Source organism: Triturus cristatus, chromosome 9, assembly GCF_964204655.1.
Source record: "Triturus cristatus chromosome 9, aTriCri1.1, whole genome shotgun sequence".
Classification (NCBI taxonomy): Eukaryota; Metazoa; Chordata; class Amphibia; order Caudata; family Salamandridae; genus Triturus; species Triturus cristatus.
The window spans coordinates 1,227,134,965-1,227,152,233 of record NC_140592.1 but is presented as its reverse complement, the minus strand read 5'-3'; the positions used below and the strand labels follow the sequence as shown (position 1 = coordinate 1,227,152,233).

At 48.4% G+C, this 17,269-nt stretch overlaps 1 protein-coding gene across 4 annotated transcripts in view; it reads left to right on the top strand.

Annotated features, from left to right (window-relative positions):
• RYR3 (ryanodine receptor 3) overlaps positions 1-17,269 on the top strand; it is a 2,047,168-nt gene that overhangs the window by 1,448,246 nt on the left and 581,653 nt on the right. For all 4 annotated transcript variants that reach the window (XM_085627314.1, XM_085627313.1, XM_085627312.1 and 1 more), the window contains 2 exons: positions 7,068-7,155; positions 7,280-7,372. In XM_085627314.1, the coding sequence (XP_085483440.1) occupies positions 7,068-7,155; positions 7,280-7,372 (181 nt within the window). The remainder of the gene's footprint in view (positions 1-7,067; positions 7,156-7,279; positions 7,373-17,269) is intronic.

Genomic DNA, 17,269 nt, shown 5'->3' with positions numbered 1-17,269 from the left:
TGACACCTTGCCTTTAAGGCATTAGAGTAGGGGGACCGTGCCTTTAAGGCCTGCCCGTGACCCCCTGCTCCCATGATGCACTACAGGTGACAGTTGGGCCAGTTCTTTTTTCCGGCTCCTTCTGTGAGGATCCTGGAGCTTGAGCTCTTCAGTTTTTTGACTGAAATTTTGAATTACAGCTTTTTCTAGCTTTTTTCGACGTTTTCTGGCTTATAAGGGCTAATTCTGCTGGTTCCAGTGAATTTTCCAATTTTTTTCCAGTCAGAATGTCTCCTTTATTCAGGAAATGCCCTTCTTGTGGTAATAAAATGGCACTGGTGGATCCACACTCGGTGTGTATTGTGTGTTTACCATCAAAACACGATCCTGACCAGTGTCCCCACTGCCAGAAGTTCTCAAAGCGCACTCTGAGGGACAGAGAGCGCATTAAACTGCATGCAAGACTGGAGAAGGAACGAAGCCGTCGTGAAGGCGAGCATTCCTCATCAAGACCACCTTCTTCAGCTACGCAAGTACAGAAACGGCGACATACCAGCTCCCCGGGCTCCAAGAAGACCAGGAGTCCAAGAGGTTCGCCGTCGACGTCGAGGATGCCGGCGAAGAGGCAGAGAACTTCGGCGTCAAGGGATTCATCCCACCATCAAGAGTCTCCGCCGCGCAAAAGTAAGTCGGCGTCGAGAGGCGGCCCTTCGGGCTCGAAGGCTGCTAGTCTGGTGACATCTGAACTGTCTCCGTCGACGTCGAGGCTTCCGTCGACGTCGAGACACTCTCCGCCACCCTCGAGGGGGTCGACGTCGAGAGATGCGGCGACGTACATTCCGCCGCGAGTGGGCCGGTCGCCGTCGATGGTTACCCCCACTCGGCGACATAGAAGGTCGACGTCGAGAGGAAGATCGACGTCAAGAAGTCGACGTCGAGAGAGGTCGCCGTCAAGATCACCACGTCGACGTCGAGAGAGGTCGACGTCGAAGTCGCTCAGTCGACGTCGAGAGAGGTCGACGTCGAAGTCGCCCAGTCGACGTCGAGAGAGGTCGACGTCGAAGTCGCCCAGTCGACGTCGAGAGAGGTCGACGTCGAAGTCGCCCAGTCGACGGCGAGAGAGGTCGACGTCGAAGACACGGCCGACGTCGAGGTCATCTAGCCGACGTCAGGTGCCAGAGAAGAGGAGATCGACATCGAGGTCTCCACGACCGGCGTCGAGACCAGAACGGCATACCTCACACTTGCCGATGGTGACGCAGACGTCGTCGACGTCAAGGGATTCGACGTCGAGGGCGAAGACTGGACCGCCCGCGGAGAGGTCCCCAGGAGAACAGTCATCATCTCCGGGACTGCACATCGTGCAAATATCTCCAGAAAGATCACCCGAGGCTCCAGAGCGGTTTGGACTGTCACCGCGCTGGTTACGAGATGTGGGCGCTGCCGCATGTCGGAGTCCGGGATCGGACTACTCCCGCATGTATTCCCCACCGCGCAGGAGTAAATCGCCTCCGAGGGATCCACGGCCAATTTCACCACGCCGGTCTCGTTCCAGGGACCGTCGCACCGCGCCAAAACGTCCAAGATCTCCGTCCAAGCACAGATCAGGATCAAGGGCTCACCAAAGCGAACGCTCCCACAAGAGGCGACGCACCAGGTCGTCCACTGGGACTGCATCCACAAGATCCTCAGTCCGGGACTACTCCCCTACTTTTTCATCCACGCCTCCATCGCGAGTGTCCCCGGTGGATGACATTATAACTTTCTCGGACGTCCTGGGTAGAGGGGCGCAAAAGTTGAACATCGCACTGCACGCCCCTCAGGCACCCACTTCTGTGATCTTTGACACTTTACACCATCGGTCAGCTCCCAGACCTCTGCTCCCGTTGGTGCCAGGATTGTTAGAACCAGCGATGGCCACGTTCATTACACCAGCTACAGCGGGCTCGGTCCCCTCGAGAATAGCAAAGAAGTACAAGGCTCCGGCCGAGGACCCTTTATTCTTGAGGGCGGACCCGCCAGCGGATTCGGTGATAGTGGCGGCGGCCATGAAGTCTCACTCAGCCTCAATATCTGCTTCTGTCCCCCCTGAGAAGGACAGCAAGCTGATGGACTCCTACGGCAGGAGAATGTGCAACACATCTGCCGCGCACATGAAGGTCGCTAGCGCTTCAGCCCTGCTAGGGAGGTATGATCGTTCCCTATGGGATTCCCTGGCCAGATTCGTGGAGAAATTGCCTAGGGAGGACAGGCAGGACTTCACGGAGATCCTACATGAAGGCGGACTGGTGGCCAACCAAGTAATAAGCGCAGCGGCGGATGCATCAGACCTAGCCGCGCATGGCTACTCCCATGGCATCTGCTCCCGCCGTTCGGCCTGGCTCAGATTAACAGCCCTCAAACCAGATGCGCAGAAAAGGATTCTTAACCTGCCGTTTAATGGATCATCGCTATTTGGAGCTCATGCGGACGACCAAATGAGCAAGATGAAAACGGAATTGGACACTGTAAAGGCTGTGGGACTGGAAAAACGCAAAGAGTTCCGCAAGCGCTTTCGCCAGGGCGACAAACGTGCCTTTCACCAGCGCGTTCAAACGCCCCAATGGTCCTCTCAAAACCAACAGAGGTCCCAGTTTCAACAAAGGGGCCGGGGCAGAGGAAGAGGAAATGCTAAACAGCAGCAGTCCTCTAACAAGCAACCTCCCAAGCAGTGAAAACTTACTTCCTCCGCACTCGTTCGCCACTCCGGTGGGAGGAAGTGTCACCGCTCACCTGGCAGAGTGGAATACAATTACAAACGACAAATGGGTGCTGAGTATTGTAGAGCGTGGCTACTTGCTGAGGTTCAAATCTCCCCCTCCGCAGGTACCCCCACGGAAACACCCACTCCCTCCCAGCCAAAACAAGCTTTTGAAGGACGAAGTTGCCACTCTCCTCTCCAAAAACGCCATAGAGGAAGTTCCAAACAGGCAGAGAAATCAGGGAGTGTACTCCCGGTATTTTCTTGTTCAGAAAAGAGGAGCGATCGGAGACTACAGACCCATCCTCGATCTCCGCCTACTCAACAGATTTCTCAGAAGAGAAAAATTCAGGATGCTAGCACTGCACCAGATCTTCCCACATCTACACCAAGGGGACTGGATGTGTGCCATCGATTTACAGGATGCATACTTCCACATTCCTGTCTCAGCGAAACATCGGAAGTTTCTCAGATTTCGCATCTTTCACCAACATTATCAATACAAGGTCCTGCCATTCGGCCTCAAGTCCGCGCCACGAACATTCTCAAAGTGCATGGCGGTGGTGGCTGCATTTCTCCGCAAACGGAAGATATTCGTCTACCCATATCTAGACGACTGGCTCTTAAAAAGTTCCACCCCGGTTCAACTCCAGAGTCATCTCTCGTTCTGCCTAAATCTTCTACACTCGTTGGGCCTTCAGGTCAACTACCGGAAGTCGATCCTCAATCCAACTCAGCGGATCCACTACCTGGGCGCCTCTCTAGACTCCTCAAGCGCAAGCGTGTGTCCTTCGGAGGAGAGGTTATCCTCCATGCTGCAAAAAAGCTGCACGCTTCTCAGCACGGAATATCCCACAGCCAGACAAGTGTCATCTCTCCTGGGATCCATGGCCTCGTGCATCTACATCGTGCCCAACGCACGTCTGCACATGCGTCCTCTGCAACAAGACCTAGAGGATCAGTGGTCGCAGAGGACCGGCCGCTGGGAAGATCACATTACCCTTCATCAAGCCGCCAAAGATTCCATCCGGTGGTGGATGAAGCGCTCCCATCTGCTTCACGGCGTCCCATTCCATCAGGCGCCTCCGACACAGACGGTGGTCACAGACGCCTCCATGCAGGGCTGGGGGGCTCATATGGGCCGGCTACAAGTACAAGGTCTCTGGTCCGCTACCGAGCAGAGCTATCACATCAACTTCTTGGAGCTACGAGCAGTCCATCTCGCTCTCAAGTCCCTGTACCCATCCCTGCAGACCGACTATGTTCAGGTTCAGACGGACAACACCACAACTATGTTCTATCTGAACAAGCAAGGAGGGACCAGATCACGGGTCCTGTCTCTGGAGGCCCAGTCAATCTGGAAATGGCTTCTGGCGAGAAACCTGACGATCGTCGCTGTTCACCTGCCAGGGACCCTGAACGTGCAGGCGGACGGCCTCAGCAGAGACTTCGTCGAAGCGCACGACTGGGTGCTCAACGAAGGCGTCGCTCAAGACATCTTCCGCTTGTGGGGCATACCAGACATCGATCTGTTCGCAGACGCGGACAACAAAAAATGCCCCGTCTTCGCCTCCAGGTTCCCTCAACGGGGGTCGCAGGGGAACGCGCTTTTGATCAGCTGGTCGAGGACATTGCTTTACGCTTTTCCTCCTCTCCCTCTCATCCCGGCTGTGATTCAGAAGTTCTACAGGGCCAGAACTCGGATGATCCTAATAGCACCGGAGTGGCCCCGGCAGTGGTGGTACCCGGATCTACTCCAGCTGTCGGAGGTACCACAGAGGAGGTTGCCATGCCTGCCGAACTTGCTGACCAAGGACAAGGGGAGAGTGTTCCACCCCAATCTCCCCTCCCTCCGCTTGACGGCATGGCTCCTGAATTCATCCAGTACGGACATCTAGATCTTCCACCGGACTGTATGAGCATTCTTCGGGAGGCAAAGAGGCCCTCCACGAGGAAGTCGTATGGCTTTAAATGGAAAAGATTCTGCTTCTGGTGTAGAGATAACACCCTTGATCCGATCCGGGGTCAAGAACAGGTTATTCTCCCCTACTTACTGTACTTGGCGAAGTCTGGGTTAAAGTACTCTTCCATCAGAGTACACTTAGCTGCTATTACAGCCTATAGGAAGTCTCCTACCCAGACCTCATTCTTTCAGATGCCAGTGGTAAAGGATTTCTTAGAAGGGCTTAAGAAAGTTTACCCACCTGTGAGGTCTCCTTCCCCTTCCTGGGAACTGAACATCGTTCTCTCTAAACTGATGGGAGGTCCTTTTGAGCCGATTCATAAGGCCTCCTTGCAACATCTGACCTGGAAGGCTGCCTTCTTAGTAGCCATCACTTCGGCCCGTAGGGTTAGTGAAATTCAGGCCCTCTGCTGCAAGGAACCTTACACGGTGTTTCATGCTAATAGGGTGGTGCTCCGTACTCATCCGAGCTTCCTGCCCAAGGTGGTTTCGGACTTCCATATTAATCAGGTGATCACGTTGCCCACCTTCTTTCCTCAGCCGACCACACCCCCGGAGAGAGCTCTACACTCTCTTGACCTCCGGAGGGTTTTGAAATTCTATCTAGCTAAGACCCTTACTCTTAGAAAGTCAGACAGGCTCTTTGTTAACTATGGACCCACTAATACCGGGCTGGCTGCGGCCAAGAGATCTATCTCTAGATGGATTGTCTCTTGTATAGCTTTGGCTTACCAACTGTCCCACAAAGTTCTGCAGGGTAAACCTAGAGCACACTCTACTCGGGGGAAGGCTTCTACGGTAGCACTCCTTCGCAACGTTCCCATGTCTGAGATCTGTAAAGCGGCTACATGGCGCTCAGTCCATACTTTCACGCGCCATTATTGCCTAGATTCAGACGCACAGGCCGACGCCCAGGTGGGGCAGGCCTCTTTGAGGAACCTATTTGCATAACTGTAATACAAGATGTGTCTTTTAATGTATGTTTTAACTGCTTTGTTGCTCGTCCGCGAGACTTTGGGTATGGGCTTGCTACTCTATTCATAGATTATGACTATTGATGAGTATCCCCTGGATGAGAAGGATTAGTTACTTACCTGTAATCCTAGTTCTCATCCAGGGGTATACTCATCAAAGTCATAAGCGACCCACCCACCTCCCCGGACGAGCAATGTTTTCTCTTTAAATAAGTGATGTATGGAAGGCAGATCTACTCAGGTGCGGAGGCACCGCCAAAAAGAACTGGCCCAACTGTCACCTGTAGTGCATCATGGGAGCAGGGGGTCACGGGCAGGCCTTAAAGGCACGGTCCCCCTACTCTAATGCCTTAAAGGCAAGGTGTCAGTTTTCTTGGATTCTTGATACTCTACTGCAGCCTACTGGCGAATGCCTACAATTACATGTTGCTTTATGGCAATAAAGCAGTGCTGTGTTATAATTTGCCTGATGCTTCCTTTTTTCCTGACGGGTTACGGGGGCACTACTATGCAAAAATATGTAATTTACAGCATTGCCATGTTTTGAACATTATTAGGCTGCATTTATATGTTTTCACATATGTATATATATATATATTTATATATATGTATTTTCTATATGCTCCGGGATCCCGCACATGGGCGGGGATTATTCATAGATTATGACTTTGATGAGTATACCCCTGGATGAGAACTAGGATTACAGGTAAGTAACTAATCCTTCTCTTATCTGAAAGACACCTGGCCTGGCAGTTCGGGTTGGAATGCTCCCTTTGGAGCTGGGTCAAGACTGATTTGCATATGGCTGGGTCCAAACTGAGGTGGTATGGTGTGCACAATAAGAATGGATTGGGATGTGGCCCGAGCTATTACCAGTGGCTGAGATTAATTGCAACATTGCATCCATCACTTTTTTGTATACTTCTGAATTGCAAGCCAGGCACAAATGCGCCATAACAAGAAAATCATTTACCCCATGGTTAGTACACATGGACAGAACCTTGTGTGTTGCTCTTGATTCTTCTGGCCAACACGTCATTGTGTACTTACAAGTCAATTCAAAGAAAGAAATTGGGGAGAGGATGTGGTCCGTCGGCTTAAACTGCCGACTTTGGTGCAGGAAACCAGGGTTCGAGCCTCGAGGTCGCGTCCACATCCTGTGATTCTGGGCAAATCACTTAATCTCCCCGTGCCTGAATGTGTAATGTAAATACGGTGCTCGTGTAAAGCGCTCCAATACCTTCAGGTCGAGTTTGCGCTATATAAATATGCACAAAAAAACAAACAAAAAAAAAAGCAATATTAACTCTGAAAATAATGTTGCCTTAGCTTTGGCGCTAACTATCCGACCTAAATCTGTTATATAGTTTTTGACTATGGAATTCATTGCACATTGTCTCTCTCATCTTAGGGCCAGCTGGTTGAAGAAACCTGACGGAGAGTCTGATGAGCTGTTTCGAATGGTTGCAGAGGTCTTCATTCTCTGGTGTAAATCCCACGTAAGAGAAACATTTCATGTTCATTCTTTTTCTGAGTCTTGTATGAGACATTTCTGGCCATGTGACCTGTGCAGATTTTTGTCCGTTTGAGCTATTAATATTTTTATGTTCTTTTGGTTTTTAGAATTTCAAGCGGGAAGAGCAAAATTTTGTCATTCAGAATGAAATCAACAATCTGGCATTTCTAACAGGGGAAAACAAGAGCAAGATGTCAAAAGTAAGTGGGATATTTAAGGGTGGAGATATTAGACCCATCATCCATCTGTCAGGACCACCAGCTCAGCAAACACTCAGTGGTTTCTATCCAGTGGTGTGTGGTGTGTGATGTTATTTACTATTTGACAATGTTGCAGTGCTCGCGATTCAACAAGTCTAGTAAGCATGGAAAAGCCCGAAACTCTTGAGAGCAAGATTATGTAATCTTTGTGCAAGGCGAGGTACGCTAATTGTGGACGATGGGGCGAATGCCAGCCACAAGTACCGCTTCCTCCCATATTATTATTACTCACATAGTACAACAGCTATTTCAGTGCATGTAGCCTTTTGGAACATGTGTTTTGCCTTTTTCAATCTCAGGCAGAACTAAGGAAGATGGAATGGAGTCTAATAAGACTCATCCTTGGTTTATAGTGGACTCTGTCTATCACTTTTTGGCTACTTTATAGCCTGCCGATAGAGACTAGCAGAACTGTAAATTCACATGTACGATTAGATTCATAATAAGATCCTTTACAGTACAACATTTGATACTATTAACAGAAGATCTTGGATCTTTCTTGAGGTAAAAAGGAATAAAGAGGTGTGTGTTGCGTATAAGTGTAAATTCTACTTGCTCCATAAAGTATTTTCACAAAGCACTATAAAAGCCAATTTAAAAAATATTCCAATACATTTTATATGGCTATGCGTTCTCCCCCAGATAACAGAAAACATGACTGCTTGAAATAAACTGTTATGAAAATTAGTATCTGATAGAGACTTCTAGTTGCAGATTCCTTACCCTAGAATTATCCCCAGGCGTCAGACTGGATCCGGAATTGTTTTCTTGAGCAGTACCCCTGCATGCCAGGTATGTGGCATTAATCGGTTCCACGTGGCATCACCCACACCGAATGTGCCTGCACGGTGCCTATATAGGCGCCACCCCCGTTCGCAGACATCAGTTCTTTTCTTCCCGCACCAATCAGTGCAGATCCGGAGAGAGCTGCACTTTCAGTCAATTTTTGACTGAGCTTTTTTCAACTTTTGTCATGTGTTTTATGAGAGTTTTTCTCCTGGTGTGGCAGGAATGTCCTCTAGGAAGGCCGGCTTCAAGCCCTGCAGGACTTGTCACTGACCTATGTCGGTGATGGACCCACATCTTATTTGTCTTTGGTGCCTCGAGTTTGACTACAATGTTAAGGTCTGTGTGGACTGCCATGTTATTAACCCAAAGGCCTTGAGGGAGCGGTCCGTCAAGCTCTTGGCGGCTCGACATGCAACAGTCTCTATCCTGGTCAAGAGGTTCACTCGGGTATGTCCCACTGAAAAAAGAAGAGCAAGAAGTCGAAGGGGTCTTCAACTTTACCTCATCCATTGGGTGACAAGTAGAGGGAGCGTCGACATTCGAGGCCTGTCTCCGCAGTTCAGGGAAGCTTCATGCTTCCCAGAGTTTCCAGGAGCGAGCGACCCCCCTCTCAAATTTATGAGCTTTATGAGATGATTCACCTTATATTTGAGCGGCCCACTCTCGCTGGTGTGACTTCAAGCCCCGCAGACCCGAGAAGGGCCCCTACTGGACCCACACTGATGGATCTGGCCCCCGCACCATTGAGGTCCCTTGGATCCACGGATGGATCTGAGCCAGCGCCGGTCATCCCACCTTGATCTTCCCCCAATGCCTATCTCAATGCCAACATTCCTGACGCAGGCCCCATTTTGATCCCCGACACAGAGCTGGGTGGGCATTGCCTGACTCAAGCCATGCCTTCCAGGCAAGAGCCTAAGCCCTATTCCTATGGGCTAGGACATAGGGAGGATTTGGAGGGGTCACTGGACCATAAAGAATACCAGCCCTTGGACCTAAATATGGACTGGTGTGAGGATTTGTCTAAAGCCAGCAGACTGGACACCTCTCCAGATACTGGCATGCTTTCTCCCCCCACCACGGCTACAGAGGAGGGAGTGTAATTTGCAATGGTCGTGAGAATGGCGCATGAGGTCCTGGATTTTAGCCTACCTTCCTGGCAGTCAAGACAAACGTCTAGATGGAGGTGCTTCAGCCGGAAGTATCCCCCTCAGAACCGCTTCTCCCTTTTAATGAAGCCCGTACAGATGTCCTGCTTGGGACGTGGACCAAGCCCAGCACAGGGGCTCCTGTGAACAGGGCGATTCACCATCGCTCTTTGCAGGGGACCCCAACTTCCTCACACAATATTCTACCCCGGTGAGCTTGGTGGTCCAAGCCTCCTCCTCCCATGGCACATTCTTTACTGCACTCCCAATAGGAAATCCAAGAGGCTGGACACCTTAGGGAAGAAGATGTTCTCTTCCACCAGCCGGGCACTGTCGTCCATTAACACCGCGTGCCTTTTGAGCCACTACTCCCATGCTCTGTGGGATAACCAACCATTTCCCATAAAGGAGGAGGAGGTCCAGGCCGTCCTTTCCCAGGCTGTTCCAGATGGTGGAAATGCAGCCAAGTTAACCATCTGATGTGGACTGGATACCACTGACTCACTTGGCAGAGTGGTTTCATCGATGGGGGCCTTATGGCGCCATGCCTGGCTGAGGACAACTGGCTTTTCTGGGGATGTCCAAGCATCCCTTTGGAGATGCTCTTTAATGCTCCTGTCTCATCGAAGACAATGCGGATTCATCGCTGAAGCGCTTCAAGGACAGCAGGGCTATAGCCAGGTCCTTCAGCCTTTCCATTTCCCTTCGCCAAACCCAATCTTCCTTTTGCTCCTTTTGTGGCTGCAGAAGCGATCCAAGATGGAGGCCGGAGCCGACGTGTCGATCTGAGCTCCGGTCTCCACCCAGTGAAATCCTTTACTATCCTGTGCTCCCACAGCCATCCCAAAGATTTCCCCTGCATGCCTGTATGCTTTTGGGCCACCTTTATTCCTCTGGTTGGCGTTGGAATCTTGCCCACGACGTAGAGGGGAAGCAGCCAGGCCAAAGCCGTGGTGTGTTTACTGGCTGCCGCAGCACATGCAGAAGTCCCGGAAGGAGCAGGCGAGTGCCAACGTCCATGTGTGCGCCGGATTGCCTGCCCACGAGGTGCTAAGTCAAACGAGGCTTCCTGGCCCAATCACCCTGGTGCCTTGAGGAAAGTTTAGTGGGACTAGCGGGGCCTTGATTACTGGGCACAGCACAGTCATCCTTTGCATCCTACGTGGTGTGGGTTGACACCCACCGGTCGACCCTGCGGTGAAACTCCCAGCTGCGGAGGCTCCCGCAGAGGACACGGAAACCATGGAAGAGTGCCGGTGGCCATGCAAGCCCAGATTGCCTGCTGTCTGGACATTTGGCGGAGCAAGGTTGCCAGACCCAGTCAGCAGTCCTGAGGCCTGAATGCTGTGTTGGTGCACTGGACCTGCCGAACCCTCACTGTGGGTACCGGAGCTCGGCGGGAGACCTGACTTCGTGGTACAGATCTGCCTGCCCTAAGCATCCTCTTCCTTCCCTCACTCAGCTGGAGCTAATACCACCACCCATGAGTGCAACAGCACTTGAAGGCCTGGCTTAACGACTGCATGAAGTTGGTGCTCTGCAAATATGTTATATATAATTGTCCAACCCTGATTGCTTCTTAAAATGTAATCTTGAGTGAATTTGCATCTTGTATATATGTAACTCTAACCACTAGTAACTGTAGTAAACTTATGTACTTACTACCATTTGTATGTGGATTTAGAGTTTATCTGTTTGTATCTTTTCCTTGAGCGAATTTGCAACATGTATATATGCTGCTCTAACCACTAGTATCTGTAGAAGACCTTTATACTTACTACCATTCTTATGTGAATTTAGTGTTTTTCTGTTTGTATCATGTATGTAACTCGTGTGCTCTGAAGTTCTTATGTAATGTAACTGGTTCTTATGTAAAGCGCTCTGACACCGTTGGGTAAAGTTTGCGCTATATAAAATTGCCTTAAATAAGATTTTTTTTTTTAAATAATGAGCTTCAAGCAGTGTCTGTACCCACCCAGCCACTGTGGCGCGCAAGCTTCATAGCCTCCGCATGGTTGAGTATGTGGTACCCACAGACGTAGTGGGTCAGGCAGACAGAGGTCAGGTAAGTCCACCACCCCGGCAGCCACAGCCTCCAAACTCTTATACGCTGCCCCTTATCATCCATCAGTCCACCGGTGGACTGCATGATATGCCATAACCTGCCCCACTGGCGGTCTATGACATTAGACCAATGGGTTCTGCGGATTGTCCAGAGGAGCTGCTCCCTCCGCTTCAAGACTACCCCTCCACCCATGCCTCCTGCTTGCGACAAGCTGACATAGGACCATCTTTCTTTGGTACACCAGGAAGTGACAGCTCTCTTCACCAAGAGAGCAATAGAGAGTGTGCCAACGCCAGAAGTAGATTGTGGTCGTTATTCCCACTACTGTCTGGTGCCCAAGAAGGACGGAGGCCTTCATCCTATCCTAGACTTGCTCCCTCTCAATTTCTTCCTTAAGAAGGAGAAATTCAATATGCTAACTCTTGCTCAAGATCAGAGGCCTCTGGTCTCTGGTAGAATCCGGAGTCCACATCAACCTTCTGGAGTTCTGGGCAATCCAGCTGGCATTAAAGGAGTTTTATACCCTCAAACAAGAAAAGGGTAGTGCAGGTGTTAACGGACAACACTACTGCCACGTGGTACTGCAACAAACAAGGCAGGGTGGGGTTTTGGACCCTTTGTCAAGAGGTCCTGCATCTCTGGACATGGCTGGAACAGCAGGGCATTTCTCTGGTGGTTCAACATCTGGCGGGCTCTCTGAACACCAGAGTGGATGAACAAAGCTGAAGATGCGTAGCAGATCACAACTGTCATTTCTATCTGGAAGTGGTGTGGGGTCTCTTTCAGCAGTGGGGAGTGCCTTGGTTAGATCTGTTCACTACCACAGAGAACACACAATGTCAGCAGTTCCGCCCACTGGAGTTTAAAGGGCAACTCTCGCTTGGAGACGCTTTTTGTCTTGAGTGGAGCTCAGGCCTCCTGTATGCATATCCTCCTGCACCACTCCTGTCCAGAGTTCTCAAGAAGATCAGGAATGACTGGGCCCAAGTCATCCTTGTGGCTTCGGACTGAGCTCTGAGAGTTTGCCATCCGAGCTGTTGAGCATGGCCATCGGTCCTCCAATTAGGCTGTTCCTTCAGAAGGATAATCTGTCACAGCAACAGGGTAGGGTTCTCCACCCGAACCGGTCAATGCTTGACATTTTTGTGTTGAGATTGAGCAGCTACAGTTAACAGCATTTGACCTTCTGCCTGAAGTCTGCGATGTTATTCTGGCAACGAGGCATTCCTCCACCAAACCATAATGCGTCACCCGTTAGGAAATGTTTGTGGCATGGTGTGCAGAAAAGCAGGTTGACCCCCTTTCTGCTCCCCTTTCTCAGGTTCTTAACTCTATTCTTTTTTCTTGCCCAGTATAGCTCTGCTCTAAGCACCTTAAAGCGTCATCTTTCTGATATTTTAGTCTTTCTTTAGGTGCCTGACCAGCCATCCATCTTCAAATCCCCTATTGTGCATAGGTTCTTGATAGGTATGCAACATATTTTTCCTTCTTCTTCCTTTGTCATGCCTCAGTGGGACCTTAATCTCGTCCTGATGCGCGTGCCCTTAGAGCCCTTGCAAAACTGTCCTCTCAGGCTCCTTGCCATTAAGATGGCCTTCCTGGTGGCAATTACATCCACCCACAGGTTCAGTGAGCTTCAGGCGTTGTCATCCAAGCCTCCGTACTTGAACACATACCCAAACAAGCTGGTTCTGCGAACTAGAGCTTCCTTTCTATCGAAAGTCATCACTCCCTTTCATGGAAGCCAGTCCCTCACTCTGCCTACTTTTTACCCTAAACCACAATCCTCTAAGTAAGATGGCTACTTCACCGGCTGGACGCAAAAAGAGGATTGCTGTTCTAACTTGACCGCACAAGAGTTCGGGTAAACAACTAGCTCTTGGTAGGGTATGTCGGAGTGAAGAAGGGAAAGGGCGTGCAGAAGTGGACCATCGCCCAATGGATCATGTTCTGAATAAAAAAATCTGCTATGCATTGGCCAAGAAGAAATCCCCTGAGGGCATGGGTGCACATTCCACCAGAGCCAAGGCTACGACCACTACATTAGCACGTGGAGTCCCGGTCCTGGACATCTACCAGGCAGCAACGTGGGCTTCATTGCACATGTTCACAAAAGAGGATAAAAAAACTACTACCTGGACAGAGAATGTCATAGGTATGGTCATTTTGCCCGTTTGGTCCTGCGGGACTTTTTGGTTTGAAATTGTTTTGCAGACCCACCTCCGGGGAGATATTGCTTGGGTATCTTTTCTAAGGTAAGTCATTTGTGCTAGAAACCTCTATCTGATGAACAAGTTACTTACCTTCAGTAAAGCCGTATCTGGTAGAGACTCTAGCTACAGATTCCTTACCAACTCACCCATCCTCTCTGCTCTGTGAATGGATTTCTAGGGACAGGGCTTTTCCTCTTTTGAGGGCCCTAGTTTTCCTCACTAGTGGTCAGTGTTCCTTGTGACTCTGCACTCCTTGCATGGAAAGTCAAGAAAAGAAACTGATGGCAGTGCGCTGGGATGGCACCCATATAGGCACGGCGCATGTAACATCCAGCGCGGACGACAATCAATGCCACCTACAGGCGTGCAGGTGTACTGCTCAAGAAAACATTTCCAGATCTTGTCTTGACAACTGGGGATAATTCTAAGGTAAGGAATCTGTGGCTAAATAGTCTCCACCAGATAAGGCGTTACCGAAGGTAAGTAACTTGTTATTCTGTACATTCTAAAACAAGGTCACTCAAGCTGTGGGGAAAAAGTATGTTTTTTCATATCCCTTGAAATCTTCCTATTCAGTCATAATGCTAATTATTGTCATGTAATACTTTGTTAGTCTGAAATTGATGGCCAAACATTGCAGAGAGAATTCTGCTTTTGAAGAGCAGCTAAAACATTCATCTTCCAGTAGGCTTCCTATGGATATTCAGGAGACTAGTCCGAGCTGTTTTCATTACCTTTTTTAGTAGAATTAACAAAGCAGTATGATCTGTGCCATGCTATTTTAGTTTTTTTTATTTGGTCAACAAATCTTTCAGACATAATGGCTTGTAATAACAGTCTAATAACACTACGGTCGAAAGTGCATAGCCATCAATGATTTAAGCTGTAGCATTATAGTATCAAATATTTTTAAATAAATAAATTGGTAGAAAGGCCTGCAAGAATATTTTAATCTTAAAGCACTCATATGGACCTGAAGAGAAGTAACATCCTCAAAAGCAAAAGTGGGAGATTTCATGTAGGTGACTCTCTGCTGAGAAATCTGCTGCCTTCCGTTCTTAGCCAATTTTTTCTCTGAGTAAAGCATGGACAGACAAATGCCTCATAGAACGGTCTAAGTCAAAGCGGCATGGTAATGATGCTGCTCTCCAAAACAGTGTGAAGCCTGATTCATAAATTTATATGTAAACAAGTAGATTTACTCATATTTAAATCTACTACTGCACGGGACTATTCACAAACTGCATTTTGTAACCAACAGAGACCTTCGGTTCTCTCTCTCCTATCTTTTCTGTGCAGAGATCTCTGCATTAGTAAGCCTACATTTTAGTAGTAAATTGGTGAGGGCAAGGGGGAGTGCGTGGGAAATACGTACTACAAAATGAGAGGTATTTAGGGAGAAGTAATTCGGGGTTTCGGGAGGGTCAGGCTACTACAGACACGCACCCACAAAAAAGTAAGCCCATCGCTAGTCACAGACTACATTTGTAAAGTTACTACAGCCTTAAAGGTGACAAGACCGTTGTAAATGTTTTTCAGCCTGCTCTCAGGTTTGCAGGCAAATTACTGGCAATCAAACACCCAAATGGCAATGGGACGAATGCTTGCAAATAGTTAAACCATTGGCAGTCTCTCGGGGTAGCCCACTGTGCCACACTAGACAGAGAACTTGACTTAGGGTTTGGTAGACGAAGTGAAGGCAGGCAGGATGGCAGAGGACTTTAAGTCAGTCACCGTGCCTTTACTCTGCCTGCCAAATTTAAAGATGTCTGACAACCTCACAGACATTCTGTACATTGGCAAAAACTGTTATCATGGTTGTTCCTGTCAACGTGGGAAAAGTTTTTTTGTTGTTGTTTTTTTTTAAACTGTCTCCTAATGTAAGTTTGTTTTGGGAAAATAAAAAAGTAAAGAACCCAAATCTATGGTAGCAGAGGGTCAAATGGCTTTCTTTCAATGCTTGTACTCTGTTTGTCAGAAGAAATGTTACACCGATAGTACATTTTACTCAGTCGGCATAAAACTTATGGCCCTCCAATACAAAATTCAGCAGCCGGTCTTGAGTTTAGCAAAGATTGTAATGAGCCATATTTGCGACTGACTGAGTACCCTGTCCGCCAAACTCTGAATCAGCCCCAGAGGCGCACCCTATACAAATCTGTACTGATCTGCTACTCAGCCGAACAGTCCATCTCAAATCCTGAAAACCTGTGTGGACTCAGCTGTCTGCCAGAGACTCACCCTTTTAGGCATTATACTGGCAAGAGAAACAGTTGGAGCTGATTCTGGGCATAATAAATATTAAAGGTGTACATTGTTATTTATATAATAGATAATGGGGTATAATTGTAGGTGACATAAACAATAAGCTATATTTAAGGCACAATAACTACATGATGGGGCCATAATCACTGGATGTCTATCTGATTTCAACATTTTTACTGGAACAGTAGCTATCTCATGGAAAGGATGACTGGCAAAACAGCTGTGTGATGGGATGAGCAGAGAATTGCAGGTATCTTAATCTAATTTCTAATCCACAAAATTATATTTTGATAATGGAAAGACAAGTGTTTAGTAGCTCTATATCAAGGGCTATGAATCATCGTGTATATCTACATTTCGTGAATGAATACTAAAGGCTTTTAGGGAACTGTTAGTTGAAATGACATTATTTAGACACAAAGATTGAATGTAGAGACTCAGCGAAGGGTATAGGTATAAACAGGCAAACGTGAAGATACATGTATTTGAAAACAAATTGGGACCATAAATCTGGGAGGACTAATTTTGATCAGATGGAGTAAAATTAAATGTGTAAAAAATGTGGCTCATGTATTTGAAAAAAACAGATACAATAAAACTGGGAGGGCTCATTTTGATGGGATGGAGCAAAATTAGATGTGTAAAAAATGTGTTTATACTGGTTGATGGACGGGAAGGTTTACAAGTCCCTGATGATCAATTAACATTCTGCTGAGCTAGGACTAAGAAGGTATCAGGGAAGGAGAGGCACAGAATTGTTCACTGAAATTATTACTGTGATTCGACTTTACATTGTATTGGGTTAGACACAGAGACCAGGTGCCAAAGATGTAGGATCTGTGAGGCAGACTTCATTCATCTAGCATGGCAGTGCCCCAGAAATGGGTGCTTCTAGTCAAGGGTAGTGATACACTGTCAAGCACAATAGACTAGATCCTAAGCCACTGCTGACTTCAGCTGTTTACGCCGGTGAGGTTCCATGCTCCCTCTACAGATGTATTGCATTGGAGCTCCTCTTCAGTACGTGGAGGTTGGCCATATTATAGTTATTGTGGTTACATTGTCCAGTCGCTCACTAGCTGCATCAAGGCTATGGGGACATATTCAGAAGAAAAGAAGTAAATCAGCACCTATAGATGTATGCATAAATAAGGTTCAGATTTACTACACCTAGAAATTCTCAAACATTTTTTGTAGTACACCAGGAAAGCTGCACCAAGTGTACGCTCCCAGACGCAGTACTGAAAATGTAAGGCAACATGTGACATGGTCTCCTGTTCCCCTTGTGCGGAAACGTACAGAGCATTTTTTGCTCTGTGGAGAAACCCCTTTCCCCGCACCCTCAGTAAATATGGCT